At 40.7% G+C, this 18,858-nt stretch overlaps 1 protein-coding gene across 2 annotated transcripts in view; it reads left to right on the forward strand.

Moving 5' to 3' along the window:
* prkcab (protein kinase C, alpha, b) overlaps nt 1-18,858 on the forward strand; it is a 56,677-nt gene that overhangs the window by 13,938 nt on the left and 23,881 nt on the right. For both annotated transcript variants that reach the window (XM_053850670.1, XM_053850672.1), the window contains exon 3: nt 8,378-8,460. In XM_053850670.1, the coding sequence (XP_053706645.1) occupies nt 8,378-8,460 (83 nt within the window). The remainder of the gene's footprint in view (nt 1-8,377; nt 8,461-18,858) is intronic.

Consider the following 18,858-nt stretch of genomic DNA (forward strand, 5'->3'; position numbering starts at 1 on the left):
AACAGAATACTGTCAGACCACACATAAGGAGAATAAGGACAAAAGCATGAACCAGCAGATGTGTGTGGGTGCATGAAAGATCGGCGAAGATTCAAGGATGTTCAAATTAAGAGTGTGAAGCCTTTCATGCTCCTAAACTGTAAGCAAAAGCTTCAGACTCAGGTGCGGGTGCTATTATTTGTGAATACAAGCACAGTGGGGGGCAGCAGCGGCAATGCTCAGGGGAGGATGAGTCTACAGATCTTCCTTAATAAGTCTTCACCCCATGTGCACAGGAGATTGCAGTATGTGTGAGGGCGAGAGAGGTTCTGATGAAAAGGAATCCACATAAGTTTCACACGGCTCTTGTCAAGGCAACAAAAATTATGTTGTTGTATTGGCTTGTGACAAATTTGGAGGACAATGACGCAGTTTAGCAGCGAATACCGGCTTCTGAGAACTATGTTTTACACAATATGACACCTCTTAGAGAGGAGCATTTCAGTATACAGTATCCATTCCTGTATTCTGTAATTGTTTTCATTGAGTTGTACTAAGTGATCATACAGTACTTTTATTCTGCATAAATCATTTTTATTCTTGGGTCATCTTACTTAAAATGCATTCATATTTGTTTTACATTGATAGCTTTCACATATTTTTTTAAGGATAGCAATAAAATACAGACATTTTGGTGACGAATAGTCATGAGTAAAATATTGATTAAAATTATTTTTGCCAATGTTGCAGTCCTACTCCGATCAGGAAGTGCTGCCAGTTCTGACTCAGCTGTCGAAAGCAAATATGCATTTAGATGTGTCATATTTTTAGGTGGTGTTTATTTTTTAAATAATCTTTCATGTGCTGGGGTGTATTTTCAATGAATGTAGAGGTCACAAGAGTTTATATTTAAGTTATGTAGTACACTTTTTGATCCTCCAAATGGGTCATTCTTGTTCCTGAAGTTTCAGAAGTTTTATTTCGTCATTTGAAAATTAGCACCTTTTTGACATGAGATCATTGAGAAATAATGCTAAAAAACGGAATATATTTTGTATAACGTGGGGTCCCAAGTCCATTGTGTTTCGGAGAGGGCAGTTAAAAAATGTTGGGGAACCCCTGAATTATCTTTATTGTTGCACCATGTTAACACTGTAATCCCATAATATCTAAGAAAGTAACCCAGAGGCTGCCCTTCCAGGTTGAACCTACTAGAATTGAGGCGTCATTATGGGGGAAAATAGAGGACTAAAATTAGTTAATTCTGAGCTGGTTTGATGTCAGGAATTCAAATTTAAACTTTAGCACAAATGTTAGAGCTTTAACTGTTGCAATGCATTATGGGACTGAGGGAGTTTGGGGATTCAGATGAACATGACATTATCATGCTGATGTATTCATGTCAAGCGTCAGCAGTGGTCTTTGGGCCATGAGTTGGACCTGGTTATATACTGTAGCTGTGTTGGAAAACTGAGTTTGAGGCGTTACCATTAAGAATATGCTTTTAATGATAACTAAATGTATAATAATACGTTGTGATTGGCGGATCATGATGATGTCATCATACTACAGGTGCTCCACTATTCAGTACATTGTCAAATAATATATTCTCGAGGTGACAGAATCGGCCAAACGCCTCCTGTTTTTATCGGCCATGTTGCATTCTGTCACTCATCTGACTGTGAATAATGCAAAACTATAAAGCATCCTGCCATTCATCCCACCTACCTATCCGTATCGCTCCTCTTAGTCCCAGTACTTCGTAGTAATTGAGGGGGCTCCATGTGAGAGGCTGCTGCTTCTACTGCTCATACCCAGATAAATTATTCATGATTACAACCCTGGAAGGAATATTTGTCCATATTATATAAATCATTGTAAAAGAGCCACGATGTCAGGAACCTTGCCTGGGGTTCCCAAAGTGCTCACATTTTAATCACCATCACATGTAATAAGGACCAAAACAAGTCTGCTTCAGGGGCCTGACTGTAAACAAGACACTTCGGCTGTGGTCAACTGCCGTCTCAGAAGAGGGTCTGTCGGTTTAACCACAGGCCGTGTGAGACCCTTGTGAATATTAGAATTATGTTTTGGAGGCTGACCTTGACTATTTAAATGAAAAGTAAAGTGAGAAGAAAGATGAGGAGTAAGCAACTAACAGATACAGTTTCTCTGTAACTTTGACCCCTGAACTCATTCAAAGTTTGATGAGAACTTGACACAACGCCGGAGCCAGGGCCTCTTTTTTCATTGTATGATTCCCCCCGCGTTTTCCATCACTCTTTCATCCCCCGCCCATGTTAATGACAGGAATAGCATCATTCACTATTCATATATGTCGCTCCGCTGTTTGTTTTGGGCAGGTGTGGAGCGTATGGAGGGAATATCTCCCTTCACTTCCCCACCACAGCGGGGTTCAGACCACTTTGTTCCAGCCTCGGCCAAAATCAATTCTAAAAATAACCAAGAGCGGACATACGCTTGCTACTCATCTCCATGCCGCCGTTGTTCTCGCCTTAGTGCCACGGAAAGCTCATAGAGCACTAACAAGGGAGGAAAGGCAATCACCACCCTGAAAGAATACTTCATGTGAACGCCCTCTAATTATTTTTTTTTGCCGAAGAATGTGACTCTATTCACTATCTCCTCACCTTTTCAGTCCTCCTCTCACTCTTTTCTTCTTGAGGTTCTCAGATCAAAGCTGGAGCCATCTTCGTGTTAGGAAGAACTCCATCGGGGGTCCGGATCTATTAAAAATGTCTGGAGGGTATTGAATGCACCGCAGGCATCCTTCCCTCTCTGATCTTCTCTCTGAGCTGCTTCTCCGAGGGTCCTGTGCACTGTAATTCTGTTACCAGTGACCCAGTAGATTAGAAAATCATCATGCTAATCTTATTGGTTTTTAAAATGGAAGCCAATTGTGGATGGCATAAGCAGAATGAATATCATTGTTATGGTTTTTAAATGGCTCCTGAAGCCGCAAATATGTCACCAAATGCTCGTTCAAAGTTATTACCCTCAGGACTTCTACCTAAGGATTCGTTTTATGGGTTGGCAGAAATATTAATACTCTGAGAAGTATTCATACTCACGAGGCCAAAATGGTGTATTGAATATCTTAGTGGAAGTTGTTATCAAGTAAGGAGTTTGAGACTCCTGACAACCCGATTTATTACACTCTATAACACAACTGAAACACAAGCCTGGTTTGTTATGTTATATATCAAGAAGGTTAAGTGATCATTAATGTCTACTCTTCTTCACTCCTTCACAAGTTCCGGAACACTACTGCCTCCTGCTGTCCAAGCTCATTACGATCAGTGACTTGAATAAAAAAAAAAAAATTCAGGTTTCATCTGTGTAATATTCAGTGGTTCAGTAGCTGAAGGGCTAAACATAATATAAATATGAGGTTTTAAATAATGAATAGAAGAAATAATATCATTTAAAAAAATCGAGTGGGTGCGAGGTCATGTCTGTTTAAGGACATTGTACTCAGGCTTATAGATGTCATGCGGGTCAGTAATTGAAATATGAGCTCTGTAACATCCCTTCAGGATTTATATTTTCTATAAGTGATGTACGCAAACATGGTATTCAGCATATTGTTTGATGGTGATTGAGGCTTAGTAGTGTCCATTTAGGCCCGGCTTTATGTACGCGCTGTGTCCCGACGATGAAAACACTTCAAGGCAACGCACAGCCTATTCAGACATAAGCGTAAAATTATGCAGGCAAACACAGGCTTTAATGGCTTCAGCACACACGCACCAACAAGAGAGTGTTTGTGTTGTGTAAGCTGCTTTATGATGCCAAAGCACCTAATCTTCTGCAATTAGGCTGGTGAGACAAAGCCTGCAGTAATTGATCATAACATCCTTGACGATACAGTGTGTCACTGTGTCACCGACGACGCTGCTGCTGCTACGTCGTCTACGAATGAAAATCATAGCAACAGAGAGGATTTTCAGTCCTGTAATAACTACTCGTGGGTGAGTTGTGATTCAGCTCATGACAGGAATGTTGTTGTCATGATATCAAAACTGTAAGTGCTAATATTGAAAATAATGTGCTTTGATGGGGCCTGCAGCTGGTAAAAAATGTTTACCTGCTAAGTAGCTATGAATTGCTAAGTGCTGAAAGGCTTTTCCTGCCCACTGAAGAAGAGCAAACTAACCAAACTAAAATAATTATTGTAAATTCTGGACTATAAGCCACTACTTTTTTCTCGCGTATGGATTTTACTGGCTGAAATCAGATTAAATCAGAGGCGATGAAATCTATGAAATCATAGACTTTTTATTTACCCTTGAAGCACTCAAAATGCGCTGTTTTTGTCCGTGTGTCCACTGCTCCATCAACAGACTCGATCTCCCGGAGGTCTGGAATCAAGAAGCAGCCACTGAGACCAGCAATGCTGTCGGAACTTTGGGCACACGGGCGAAAACAGCGCATTTAGAAGACTTAAATGTGAATGAAAGATGTGAGATGCTGTCTCGAGACAAAGTGCGTTCGGTTCAAAAGTCATACGCAAACACAAGCGAGTCGGATTTTGGCCTGGCACTTGAGGCTGGAGAGCTGCGCCTTCTCTCAGGAAACTCTCCACAGCTTCTCGCCTCAGGTGACTCGCCACTAGATGCCGGAAACTATGTGCACTACTACAGCGTGACTCCACACAAATATGATAAATGCTGGGTAGTAAAGAGTCTGATCGCTGTCTGGGCGGACAACATCGTTCAAAAACACTGAGGTGTGCAGCCAGGAGCTGCTGCAGACTGGTGTTGTGGAGGAGCGCAGCACAGCGGTCTGGGAGTGGAAGATCACCTATTTCCCCATTCTCGATGCTATTTCCTCACTCCTTTAAAAACTAGTTTTGAAAAGCGTTTTTAAGCCGATGCACCACTGACCTGTCTACAGCGCAGACAGCACCACTGAACGTGCGACTTATAGACCAGTGCGACTTATCAATGAATAAGATCTATTTTCCTTAGTGGTCTGTAGTCCGGAAATTGCGGTATTTGTTTCATGTTTCTATTTGGGTGTTTTAAACTTTAATGCTCATGTTTTTGTGTGGATGTATTCAAATGCACATTAAATTAGAATCATTATAATGATATAGACTAACCAGGTCTTCAACTCTATTCGCTTCCAGCAGCTAGAATTCTTACGTCTCATATTGGGACTTCGGGTGTATTTTCATTTATTTTTTTTAAATTGTACGAAGACTTTGGTTGAGATGCTTCTTCTCCCATGAGTCCTGGCTACAATTTGCTATAAGACCAGGACAAAACAAGGCAGCTGTAGATGGGTAGTGATGAGTGTTGATTGACGGCAGCAAAGAAGTACAGACAGGAGATTATGTGTTGTTGCACTCTAAATTAATCCTGAGAGGCAGAGTGGCAGCAGAGAGTAGGGATTACGAACACATCAAGCTCTGATGCTTCTGCATGTAAGCAAACATATTCTTAATTTTTCTCAAAGCAGAGTGGGCAGACCGTGGGAGGGAAGGATTGAACCTTTGACATGTGGGGTGAGAACAAGGTGGCCATAAAGCTGGATTGAAAGCTGTGAGGTCAACAGTGAGTCGCTGGCTAATACGCCCGCTAATATGGTGCCGTCTGATTTCAGCACTCACATGCGACGCTCGCCTTCTCTCTCAGATTTAACAAGGTTGTGGTCTGTTTTTCTTCTCACCTTTGTGAATTAATTCTAAAACGATGAAAGCTGCTTCTGGTGAGAGTGTGCATGTACGCCATAGACTCCATCTGTTCAGAGTTTAAAGAAGCGCAGCGACGTCGTCTTGTGTGTCGCGTCGGCCAGTCAGGAGGCATTTGCAGCTGACGTTTAGGTTGCAGTAGCATGACTAGCTCAAGTTCACAAGTTTTAAGAGGGTTCAAAAACTCATGCTTTGTTGAGTCGACTATTCTTTGAAGCACGTCCAGGCATTTCATGTGGTCCACACAGAGCTTGAAATGCATATCATTGGCTGAAATTGAAATCCAATTCAAGGGGAAACCACACCAATAACAAGGTTACCTACTGAAAATTTTGAATTCATTTTATTTTCTTTGTTGGTTTTGAAGGACCACAAATTTTAATGTTAACTTGACCCATTGATAAGGATGCTAATTATAAACAACTTTTTATAGGCATTTTTTTGCAGATCAAATTGCGGTAAAAACATGGAGGCTGCAGAGCAAATGCCCACTATCATGATGTTGAGACAGAAAAGGTCAAATTCTCTAATAGCTTTAATAACTTAAATCAATTTTTGGTTAAAATCGCTGCTAAAAGCGAAGAACTGGTTGAAGGTGGATGGCACAGATCTAAGATGCTGTACCGAAGTAATAGAAGACACCAGAGTATTTGTACTCGGTCATAAGGATGAAAGCTAGGACATACAATAAAAGATTAACAGAATAGAATAATCATATGGAAAGAAATCCTTAAACCTTATAGTGATGCTTGTATTATACCCGATGTATTTTTTTGTGTATTAATTAAAGAACATATATTCATAATATATTCAGAAAAGGTCATGTCACATTTAATGTTTGTTATAATGCTAACCCTAACATTGAGAAAACAAACTAATGTCTCCTCTGGAGAGGAACATGACTCGTGTTGTCAACACTGAAAACATTAGTTCTGAAGTCATCTGCCATACAAGTCTAGGTACACAGAGGACAGTTGTTAGGGCTTGTAGCATTTTGGGACGTCAGCTGTCAAAACAAGAGCAGCATTGTTTCAAAGTGCGCGTTGAGATTTCTAAATATACAAACATATCTTTCAATAACGCAGCAGGCCGCCATTTTTGCTGAGCATTTCATCCTCATCCTCTCTTCATAACCCAAAGAGATTAATTTGTTCTGTACACTGCCTCTGGCTCAGCACTGCCGTATTGCCAAGAGAATATTAATCTCTAACACTCGTACACAGAAACTCAGCAGAGAGTATTAGAGTGAGATTAGGATTACAATGATGGAATAAATCGTCGTGCTGGAAATAGTAATGGTGATACAGGAGATGTTTGAAAATAAGTGTTTACTGAGTTAAGTTCAGTGTGCAAGAACAGATGGAAAAGCCATTTCATTAGGCCATTCATTTCTTGTTTTATTATTTTGGAAACTGGCAGAGAATGAGACAAAACCCAGCAAATATGATGGTGAGCAAGTGTTCACATGAGCAAGCAGGCAGCTTGACAGTGAGCAAAGCAGACAGATTGTGTGAGAGGGAAAAAAAGGTAATGAGGAATTTCAAATAATGGCAGGGAATAATACAGCCGGGGAAGCGGCGTCAGAGCCAGCACGACCGTCATCTTGTGTTCCAGCTCAAGATGTCCACACTTTTGCTTTTCTCTCCAGAGCGTCCAAATGTGACTGTTGCTGACGTACGAGCGGCGTCAGGTGTCATGCCAGCAGTGTCATGCCGAGTGACACTCGGATTTAAGGCGATCTTAATTTATTGGGAGGCTGTGATGATGTTGATGTACAAAAATTAACACAACACACAAGAAAAGAAGAGAACAGCCTGATTTATCCTCAGAGCCATCAAGAAAATGGTGAGGAACTAGAGAACATATACACAGAATGTGTCTGTTTCTTTCATTGATTCAAAACAAGATATTTCAACTCCATCACTGGGACAGACTCATTCCAATCTCCACTCCGCTGTCAATCAAAGCTCACAGCTTGGTGGAGTCAACAGTCCACAATATACTGCGAAAGAAGAGATGAGATTGTGACGTCAACAAGCCAAAAATCCCCCCTGCCATGTCAGTATTAAAAGTCAAGGCTTTGAACCTCTGTGTGGTCAATATTGTTAGAATACTAAAATAGTATCATGCAGCCACTGACTAGCAGACCATTTAAATCTCCTGGCGTCACTTAAAAAGATTAAATGTGGGTCGGTGAATGAGCTGTAACCTTTTAACAAAAGCGCTGACAATGAACTGAAGACACAAGAAATCCTCTTTTCCTGCTCTCCCTTCCATTTAGGCCTGGAGTTTAAATCCCAGCTTTTTAAATCGCTGTCTGCAGTGAGACACACACACCCTGAAATGTGTGCTGTAAAATGGTTAGCTTCTGCTCTCTGCTGCTCAAATCTCCTCTGCTAATACCAACCCTTGAAATGCACCACCCTGGACTCAACTCACTTTCACTAGCTGCTAGTTATATGCTCCGTTTCACCAATCTATCTCCTCTCAAGCAAATCTTTCATGCACTTTTCCGCTTATTTTAACACGACATTCCATCCTCTCAACCCACAGTCATTTCATTCATGTTTCTTACCTTTGAATCTTTAAGATATGAATACAAAGCCTGTTATGTGTTTATGAATGAAATATTCACTGTTATGTTTATTTATTGTTTAAAAACTGTGTTTATTCTGCTTTCAGTGTGCTGTTTTGTGGTTCACAAAAGGTGCCATGAGTTTGTCAGCTTCTCCTGTCCCGGCGCCGACAAGGGTCCTGATACGGACGTAAGTTGAGATTTTGCCTTACTAACTGTGTTGAGGCCGCTGTAATGGCTTTAACACTTGTATATTCTCTGTGGGTTACTGTTTAGTCTCACTTTGATCTGCCCCTCACTGATGTAACAACAGTCACATCTTTCAATACTAAGACCAACAGATGTCCCGTCTCTCACTGTAAATGATAAGGACCTGCAGCACATCCTGAAGAGGGTGAAGCTCATTAAGTTCAATTTCGCTCATGTTCAAGATGGTGCCATGTCACCTTTTTGTCGGCCCTCCGTCGTGCCTCTTTGCAGACACCTGTCTGTCTGGATGTTTGAAATGCAATGGAATGGAATGTTTTATTCGACCAAGAATCAAAGAAAATGTTGATGACAGTTTGCAGTAAGAACAAAGAGTTAGAAAAGGCGTACTAATGAAAAGTGCATGGTTTATCCTGCCAGATGAAGACATGTCTAACTACAGGCTACCTAAAAGTAATCTGGTGAGGTATTGGTGTAAACCCAAGGCCCACCAAGTCTTTTCACATGACCCAAAAGAGCATACAGTTCAGTTCATTTGTAAATTGTAAGATTAGAGATCTCTAGAATTAATCTGAAAAATCCAATCCTTCTTCTGAGTGGTGAACAACAGTAGTGCTGTATGGTAAAATTACCCCGTACTGTAAGAGGCATTTTGCTTGGACTCCGATTTCCTGTCATAAACTGTGACAGCAAAAATGTTACATTTTGGAAGAATGTATGGAACAGTTGTCCCTTTCATTGGCATATTTCTTTGCTTACTTTCACTTCCCACGTCTCACAGAAGAAAACAGTATCTGCAGCAAGCCAACACATGAATCTATGATGCAGTATTTATGGTGGCTCTTCTTATGATGGTTAGCCATGCTGTTTATCAAGTGGCGCCCTGGTGGGCAGTGATGTCTCACCATATATTCAGCTTCATTACCAACACAATGAATAATAGATCCTGCCGCTTTAAGGTTCGCAATATAAAAGCTATTAATGTGCAGTTACTTTCACAGTGTAGAAGCGTATGAGGATGAGACCAATTAAAGACCAAAGAGCTGTATTATAGTTGAAGTTCTCAAGTGGAAAGTTACACTATATATATATGTATGCGTGCTCACATCTACCTTTTAATTTTTCCCTTTGAAACAGGCTCCTTTTTCCATGCCTTCTCCCCAAACTGAAGCTGTCCAGGTTCCCTCCACTCTAAATGATAAGCTCAAAAAGCCAATTAGACACTGGTGTTTCAGCTTCACTAGACTGAGACACTCTCTAATGACTTTTCATTCAATGAGCCAATTACAGACACGCTTACACCTATAAACTCTGAAGGTTTAATGAGTCGATTGTCTTAATAACCAGATTAAACACTCAGCAACAAAGCTGAAGTATTTTTAGGCTTAAATGTGCCAGCTTTCCTTCATCAGAACGTTTATGAGGGAAGCTGTCGGCTTCCAGGTGAATCTCAACTGCGATTTTGTTCCCGTCTGATGTTCCAGCTGGTTGTCTTCTGTTATCGCACTTTCTTTTTAACATCCATTCCTCATGTTTCTCACGTTTGAGGCCTCGTTTTAAGCATCACAGTAGGTCCAGCTACTTGTCATTCAACTCTAGGCTTGGTTTGTTTTCAGTCTGTCAGTTTCTCCTCTCTCCCTGTTTTTCAAACACACATGCCGACACTCTGAAGAAAAGTCTTGCAGTTTATTTGATTGTTCAACAACATGGCTTTCGTCATTATATTATACAAATATTGCAACATTTTGGAATAAATGTGATGATCATGATGATGATAACTTTTCATTTGGTTTTTGTTTAAATACTTTATCATGCTTTTGTAAATTTGAATCACCTTTTTATGTAATTAATGTTATATATTTGTTGACCTAAATACTGTATTTAATTACAAAGATATGTATAATATTACAATTTGTCAGTTTTCTTTATTCTAATCCAATTGTATGTAAAAACAACTTTATTCTCTTATTTCTCCAGTGCTTTTATTACTAATATTGCCGTTATAACATTGTAATAACCTTATGGTGACAATTCATTCATCATTAATTTTTTGATCTGGAATCACAAAAATGTTTTTTGATCTAAAAACAAAATAAGAGTGTATTTATGGTGTCCTGTCCCAATAATGAAAAAATAATTATAATCTTTTAAAAATAAGTGAAATAACTAAAGTGAAAAGTGAAGTTTCTATTTTTTTAATATATACATTTTCATAATGTATTTTAAGAATAATTCCTCATAACATCTACCCCAATGTGTAGACTTTTTTTTTTCAGGAATCAATGTTCTTTTCTTCTCTCTTAAGAGTTTTACTTGCCCAATCGCTACATTTATAAATGCTTATGGTGCATCTTTAATTGCCCATAAAGGCATTTTTTGTTGTCAAAAGTCACATTGCATCTCTGATGGACGGCCCAGGTTGTCCACCACCTGTTGATCTCCAGCCCCCGTAGGCCAGAATAGATGATGATGCTGGGTTGCGTCCACTGAGGTCTGTGTGGTTGTGGCGTGAATTCGTCGGCCGACAGATCCGTCCACGTGGACTCCAAACATGAGGGAGGATAGAGGGATATTCACATTAGCATTTGATTGAAAAGTGTATCTCACTTCCCTCCATGTTTCATTCAACACTTGTGGAAGCGTAGGTGTTACATAATGTGGTGTTATCAGTCAAGGATCACTCTGGAGTGAGTGAATGAAGGTGACTCACCCATAGAGAAACAAAACTCTATTCACAACCAGGTTTCAGGCTTGTGTTAGACCCACACCTCAGACCAGATTTGGTTCTGATTTCAAGCTTCACAAATCACAAACATTATTATTTGGAGACATTGATTTTAATCAAAAATCCAGCTTGAGTTGATGCACTTTCTGTGTGGAGAGATGTGTGTCTTTTATTTGCTCTTTTTATTATTGGAATTCCAGTTGCATATATCTGCTTGTAAAGGTTCCATCTAAAAAAGATTTATTAAGATGCACTGAGTAAAAGGGACCGATGTCTCCCTCAATGTCTAGATCTGGTTATTACTTGCAGAGTTCATTCTATTTAATATCGCGGAGATATTTCTTATCCACATCATTTCCTTATGAAATCCTGAAGCACACATATTAAATTTGATGATGTGCACACACTCAGTCAGTGGATGCCTGAAGTCCCAGAGGAGCCAATGTTGTTGCGTTCCACTTATTTGTGCAGAAAAACAAGGTGTTCATGGCTGGCTGCTTTATTGCTGCACAGCCTGCGTCTTGTATAGGAAGAGGGTAAGATGAAAAGAGAGATACCGCATCACATACCGACACGCAACGACAGGTGATGAGCTGAAACGCGGCAAATCCCTTGTTCTTCTCGTCTCCGGTGCTGCTTTCAGCAGTTGTGACAGCTTAATGCTTCTTTGTTTTCATCCTTAAAGGTTAAAGCCGCTGTCCTCGCGTATTTTACTCCTAGTCCAACACACTCTGTTGGGTTCACTTATGGAGCTTGATGTGGGAAATATTTGAACTTTATTGGCAAATACATTGGAGACTTCAATTCCATCCACTTATCCGAGGTTGTGGGCAGCAATCTGAGTCCTCCAGCCTCCTGGCAGAACACTTAGGTGTTTCTAGGACATTGGTTTTCCTCCAGGTCCTACTCTCAGTTGGAGGGGCCAGGGAGGCACCTTTTCCTACTGACGTCATGTGACCTTCATTGTACATCTGGAATTCCATGTGGGGCCGCATATAGTGTGACTGCTGTGAGGGGCTGAGGAGGGAGGAAGATGAAAAACAGGCAGAATATGCTGGGAAATGGTGAAATATTTATTTAAAAAAAAAACATTGGGGAAAAAAAAGTAAAAACAAATATATCAACGACTATTATAACATTGTTTTTATACGTGTTATTTTAAAATGTACAATATAAATCGTCAAAGGACTCAAAATATATTTTTTTAATTTTTTAAAAAGAAATTCTTGTAAAAAAATGAAAAATAAAATGAAACTAGGTCATAAAACAAGATATGTTATAACTGAGTAATTAAAATCAATATATGAGTTCGCATCCGCATCCGTTTAATACATAAAAGTGTTTTTGATGAGTTAACATTTTTAATTTCTAAGGTAAAAAAATACCTGGAAGAAACACAGTAAAAGGTATTTGCATTTGAGAGGGTGCACTTGAATTATCATGACATCATTTAGTGGTTCATTTGGCCTCAAAATAATGTTGATAACAATATCTATTATCAGCTATAATTCCTCAGACAAAATATCATCTGGCAAAATGGTTATTTAAAGTAGAACTAGTAGTTTCAAAGTTACTCTGACCACATTATGGTTATGTGAATACAGTCAAAGGGCCCGATGTTTTGCCTTCTGACCAGCTAAATTAGGACATGCTCTTGGAGTCACTAAAATACTGTGTTTTGTACAGGAAAATATTTTTTTTCTACTGCGCAGAGAGTGGCAATCTCCCCGACCTTCCGAAGACAAATCTGAAACCTGCAGCACTGGCTTTCAGAACCTGCCACAGCGGCTTACACCATGCCAAATCTCTCGTCGAGCTAATGCCAGCGAGCATGATCCATCTTACGGAATCCCTCAGAGTGACATCACATGGCTCGGCGATGACTCTCTTTGGTGACTAAATACTACATACATGAGCGAGAGGGGTCAGCTAAGAAGACCAATATCTGTGTGTATGTCAAGAGCCCAGATGAACAGATCACAGACGTCACGTTATGTAACGCAGATACTCCGAGGGGGATGTGAGGCTGCCCGTCAGTGAGGAATCACAATCTGTCGCGCTGTTAAGTAGTAAGCAACTGTAGCGGGCCGCTTCAGAACCACCATATTCCCTTCTCTTCTGCTGATGTGTTGTGAAGCTTTTTGGATCATAAACACCGATTGGGAGGCTCAATCTGCTCTCTTGTTGCAGTAAATTGTAAATATCAGCACTAAAATCGAAGCATAATATGAGCGAGCAATATATCTTTTTGCGGAGATAAAACTATGCTGAGGTCGGCGATTTGCATAAACACGCCAAGTCGCTCCCACCTAATTACACAGCAAATGTGCAGCTGTCATCTTCCACAGGAATAAATCTAAAAACGTGACGCTTGTTATTCCCCCTGTCATGTCGACCCCTCCTGCTGGGAATTAAAATATCGTCACGTCGGATCACGACACGATCAAATGACAAATTCGCGGCAGTTTAAATGAGCTAATGCCGAGGAACGCCGTGTCCTTAATTGGCCTCTGCTGATGTGACACTTGTGTGACAGAGATGGGTGCAGATGTCTGAAGATTCATGTGAGCTAAATAGTCCACACAGCATGGAGCCACACTTATACTCGACCCAATTCCAGCGAGAGACACAGCACCTGCAGCTTCAGGCTTAAAATATTCTTCCAGACCCACTCACTTCCACTGGGATACGTACAAGTGAAAATATTAATGAATAATGAACCAATATTCAATTGATCTAGGTGGGTATGTTGTCTATCACCTGTGGTTTTGAGTGCAGCTCAATATATGCCCAAAAAGGGAAATTGAGTTTCGCTTGCACCCTTGTGTTCCTGGTGAGTAAATTGCCAATAGTGAGGGGAGGAAAGAAAACTGTGGGGGAAATTGACAGGCGCCTCTTCAATAATGAGGACACTGAAGACAGAGTCGATGTGAAGGAAATGGACAAAAGAGAAAGTGAAGTTTATACTAGGGGTGGGATTTGATTAAAAAAATGAATGTCATTAATTAGAGAATTTGTGATTAATTAATTTCAATTAATTCACAGTTTAATGGCATGTGAATATTTGCCATTTTTCAATTTGAATGAATATTACTGAATCAAATGATGGACCCAGACTTACATTTAAACAACAAAATATTGTTTATTTTGCATCAGTTTGATCATAACACAATAAATCACGATGGTGGCTATATTCAAGTTTTTATATCGCCTTATTTAAACTAAAGCTCTTTTAATGTCTTGAAAATATTTGTATAACAATTTGAATTTTATAAGGATTTCAAGTCCATTCAGAGTAGAGGAAACCCTGGTCATTGTGAAGTGAAAAACCTCCCTGAACCAAAGCAAACAGATGCTTTTGTTTGCTTTTGTTCAGGGATTCCTCCATGTTTGTTGTTGTTGTTATCATCCTAGCTGCCACGTGTCTTGTGCATCAGTGGGATCAGTGGACCAGGAACTCCTGCACTTACAAAGGTTCCCTGTTGTCTGGAGAGAAAACTGTTCAATTCAATTAAATGAAATCCACTAAATCCATTAAATTCCACCACTAGTTTATACATATATGTGCTATTCTCATCTGACTCTTATAACTCATAGGGTTTTGAGTTGAACTCAATGTCTTGGAAGAGAGGGAATTCTGTGTTAGAAAAACAAGTTTTCATTCAGTGCCGTTTATTATCAGCTCCTTCACTAGCTCTTAGTGTTACTTCCCCTCATCAGTAGCTCATTTCTAGCTGAGACAAGCCAAGCAACCAGAGCAGACTCAGTGGGGCTTCTGTTCTGTGGCTCAGCCACCAGCTGACACCGGCAAATGTACACCCCTGTTTCAGCCGTCCAGCACAGCGGTGGGTGTGGCACCAGTTCGAAAGTATCTGACTCACAATGCTTGAAAATCAACATTTTGCCTTCACAGCTTGTCGCCAGGGCTAGTTTGGAATTTATCTGGGAAACAAGAAACTTTCTTTCGTTGGCTTTGGTGTCGGACATAAGTGAAGCAAAGCTTGTGCCTCAAAAAATGTAGCTAAACAATACATCCTTAATCAGAGCCAGAGCAGGTTCTCATTATTGATGTGCTTCCTGAAGACTTCTAATTTGTTAACCTTTTCACATCACAATCCACCTGCTGATTTTCATCAGCTCATGCTCGGGGTCTTGAAGGTCTGTCTCAGTTAGGCATGTAAAAAAGCCGGGATGTGCGCCCCAGTTATGTCAGCCTCTTCTGTGGATGAAGTTAAAGAATAAGATGAAAAAAAATCTGACTTTAGTTTATCTGACATGTTTACCTCTCCAGGATGAACACGCTGTTTTCCTGTGACCCACTGTTCTTCGCACACAAACCTGCTTTGATCTGTTCTGACTGGAATTTCCTCGATTTCAAAAGTACTTTTATGAGCACTTATAGGAAGATGACGGTTAATAAGTTACATGGCTCATGTTTTAAACTTAAAATTAAAATTAGCAGTCTCAAAACATGAGTCATTTTAAAGGGTTAATCTGAAAAGTAATCTCCAAAGTACTGTCGAGGCATCAATCTGAAACCTCAATTGACAAACGTTTATGGCCAATAATAATAATAATATTTGTAATAAAAAGAATAATACTAGTAATAATGTCTCATGAGTTTGGTTTAAATCATTTACAAAAGGTCTTTGCAACATAGCTAATATTAGCTTTACTATTATAATGCCAAACGTTTTAGTTTAACATTGCTGAAGTAAATTAGATCTTTCTATGATTTTAAGACTATTTATACGTTAGAAGCCTTCACTTCAACCCTCAAACCCCCTGCTGCATCTTCAATCCAAGATGGCTTCTCTCAATGTAAACAGGTAGTATAAGTTTTGAGTCCATCAAATACGCAATACACAACTGCGTTCACCAACATTCCTATCTTGTTTTCCGATGGAACACACTGGCTGTAATTCCGAGCTCCAACTTCCCACTTCCGATATCACTGGAATGTGTCAGACTCGGATGACTTCATCTTTGGGAAAAATAAATATAAAATATCAACCAACCTCCACTGGTCGACCAAGCAAGGAGAGGCTGTGTTTATCTATTGCAACCTTTACACCCCAGTGGTTTTCTGTTGAGTTAAAGCAGTGTTACATTTTCAAACTGTTTTCGTCTTACCTTCTCATGCCCTTTCCGCAAATGTTGTAGGACATATATTTGGATTTTGTCCTCATTTGATGTTCGGGCATGACACAGAAGGCCGCGCGTAATTGTTGGATAAACGCACTCTCATTTACTTCAGACAGACTAATGGCGGTGTCAGGTCCGTCCTCCCCGGGAGGGTAAAATGCAGAAGATGAATAGTCCTCCAACTTGCACTCTCAGCAGGTGAGCAAGTCTCCAAACGGCCTGTCTGCCGTGTGAGAGAGGAGGAAGTGCTGCACGGGCTAACCTGGTTTCAGAGTCATTATAGTCTCCCTCACTATATAGTAATGGATATTTTGGGATTTATCACCGACAAGTTTTTGTCACAGATGCAAATTCTTCTGTTGGCATTTGCTTTTGCAAGCCAGAACAATAAATACAGAAGTAACCTATGGGTTTCCCAATCCTCTCATTCCCTTCTTTTAGAGGTACATCACTTGGTTTGTGCATCTTCTGCACTTTGCTTACATTGTCCCTCCGTCATCAAAAACGCGGCTACAATCACTGACCAGGGACCGCCATCTTGCTTTGCTCTCATAATCTGCAGGTTCGCTCTGTCTTAATCTCTCGTCTCAGCCGTCATGACTGAACCGGTGAGACTTACGTCATTTAGTTCCCATTAAGTAACAGAACCCAAACGCTTGCATATGAGCATGAATTTGTTTTCACAGTTTAAAAGCAAAAAGTGTTAAGATGTGATATGGGGCCGGATAACTGGAGGCGAAGGGGCGCCACACTTTGCTCAAGACTGATGCAGTGAGGTGCTACAATGCTGTTGGTATTGACAGTGTACAATAACCAAGAATCAGGTCCACACTGAATGCATCAGATGGCCTATTATGAATCATTGTTAGAGTGTGACATTGTGCAAGCACACGTGTGTAGGCGTGTGCATGCTCCCGTGCCTACCTAAACCTGCGTGAGCGTGGTCTCTGACAGACTGGTAAACAGTGTGTGTTTGTGCGTAGACGGCAGCCAGGGAGGTGACCTATTCCTCAGACTGGAGGTGGAGGCAGCTCAGTGTTTAATGTCACCGCTGGGGAGGGGCTGCAGGAGCGACAAAATCTTATGGGAAGCGCTGTGTCCATGGTGTCGTTTGTCCATGTTTTATTTTGTCAAAGACACCTCCATGAGGGCGTTGTGACCTCCCTTGCCATTTTGTTCTTCTATCATGTTGAAGTATGAGGTTTTTAATGGTAAACCATGTTGTATTTAAGTGTAGGGAAAATCTTGTTCTTTTTGGTGAATTTGTGGCTTTATTTCTGGCAAAGAGCAGACAGTCTGTCCAGGGTGTCCATTAACTGGACTAGCGGGCGTTAAAGTGACAACAACGCATCTCTCAGTGTGAGGATGATTATAGTTTATGTAAAACCATGTGGCCATAATTCATTGTACACTTCAGTGGCCTATTGTAGTGTCACAACTGTAGCCAGAGCCGCAGTGTGTCGGATAATAACAACCATTTTCATTCTCCCTCGGCATCTTCAATATGACTCAATTTAAAAATATTGATTCTAACAGTCGTCAGGTCAAGAAGGGACTGCAGTTATGGGGAAATGTAACTACCATTGACATCGCAGTAGATCTCAGATGGCACAGTTGTACGGGTTTAATCGACCCCCTTCCCTGGAGGTTATCCTCTCCTGAACATCAGTGTGCTCTATAGTACTCATTAAAACCGAGTCACGCTGCTCCACTATCTCTTTGTCCAGTAATCACTGCCATTCAGTTCGAATAGCGTCGCCGTTTCCTGAAAACAGACAGTTTGTTCTACCAAAACAAGACAGTTCATTCTCTCCACAAAGCGCCAGGGAAGCACGCCCTGCTGTGAGGCGTTCACTTGCTCTCAAAGCCACTGCAGTCTGTCAGGCACATCAGCGGGTGTCACCTCACTGGTCTTCCTTCCGCACACTTCCTCCCCGCTGTCCTTACTCTCTGGTTCATCAGACAATTTTAGATGATGTAAGGCTCCATCTGAAACACAAACAGCCGCTGGCACAGTCCCTACGGTCTTTTTAGGTATTTATGGATAGAGGAGTGTGCCGCAGCCTTTGCTTTACCCCTGTTATGTTTGCACCCTTGCCATTTTACCTGGGGGTGTTTTTAGGCTTGATGAATCTTATTTGTCCCTAGAGAACATTCTTGCTGTACATCCTTTGTGTTCTCAGGTGGAATAACGGATAAGTTTTCTCCCCAGTTTGAACTGATATATCTGTAAAGTTAGTCCGGCCAAGCAGGACGGGTGACTGGATCTCCCGTAGCGCTTTATATTTATGGAGGCCGCTTTGACTTTGTCCCTTAATTCAACTGTATGGACCTGTTATAGCTGACATCATAAAAAAATGTGCCTGCATTTTAACTTATAGCTCCCGCTACATAGATGTGTGTTAAGAAAATGTGTGTTTTCAGTCCTTGTTGCATGTCCAGTTGTCAGAACAACTGTTCTTCTGTTGCCTAAATGCATACGTTATTACTGTTTACAACCTCGGAACAGCC

This window comes from Synchiropus splendidus, chromosome 19 (genome assembly GCF_027744825.2).
Source record: "Synchiropus splendidus isolate RoL2022-P1 chromosome 19, RoL_Sspl_1.0, whole genome shotgun sequence".
Lineage (NCBI taxonomy): Eukaryota > Metazoa > Chordata > Actinopteri > Syngnathiformes > Callionymidae > Synchiropus > Synchiropus splendidus.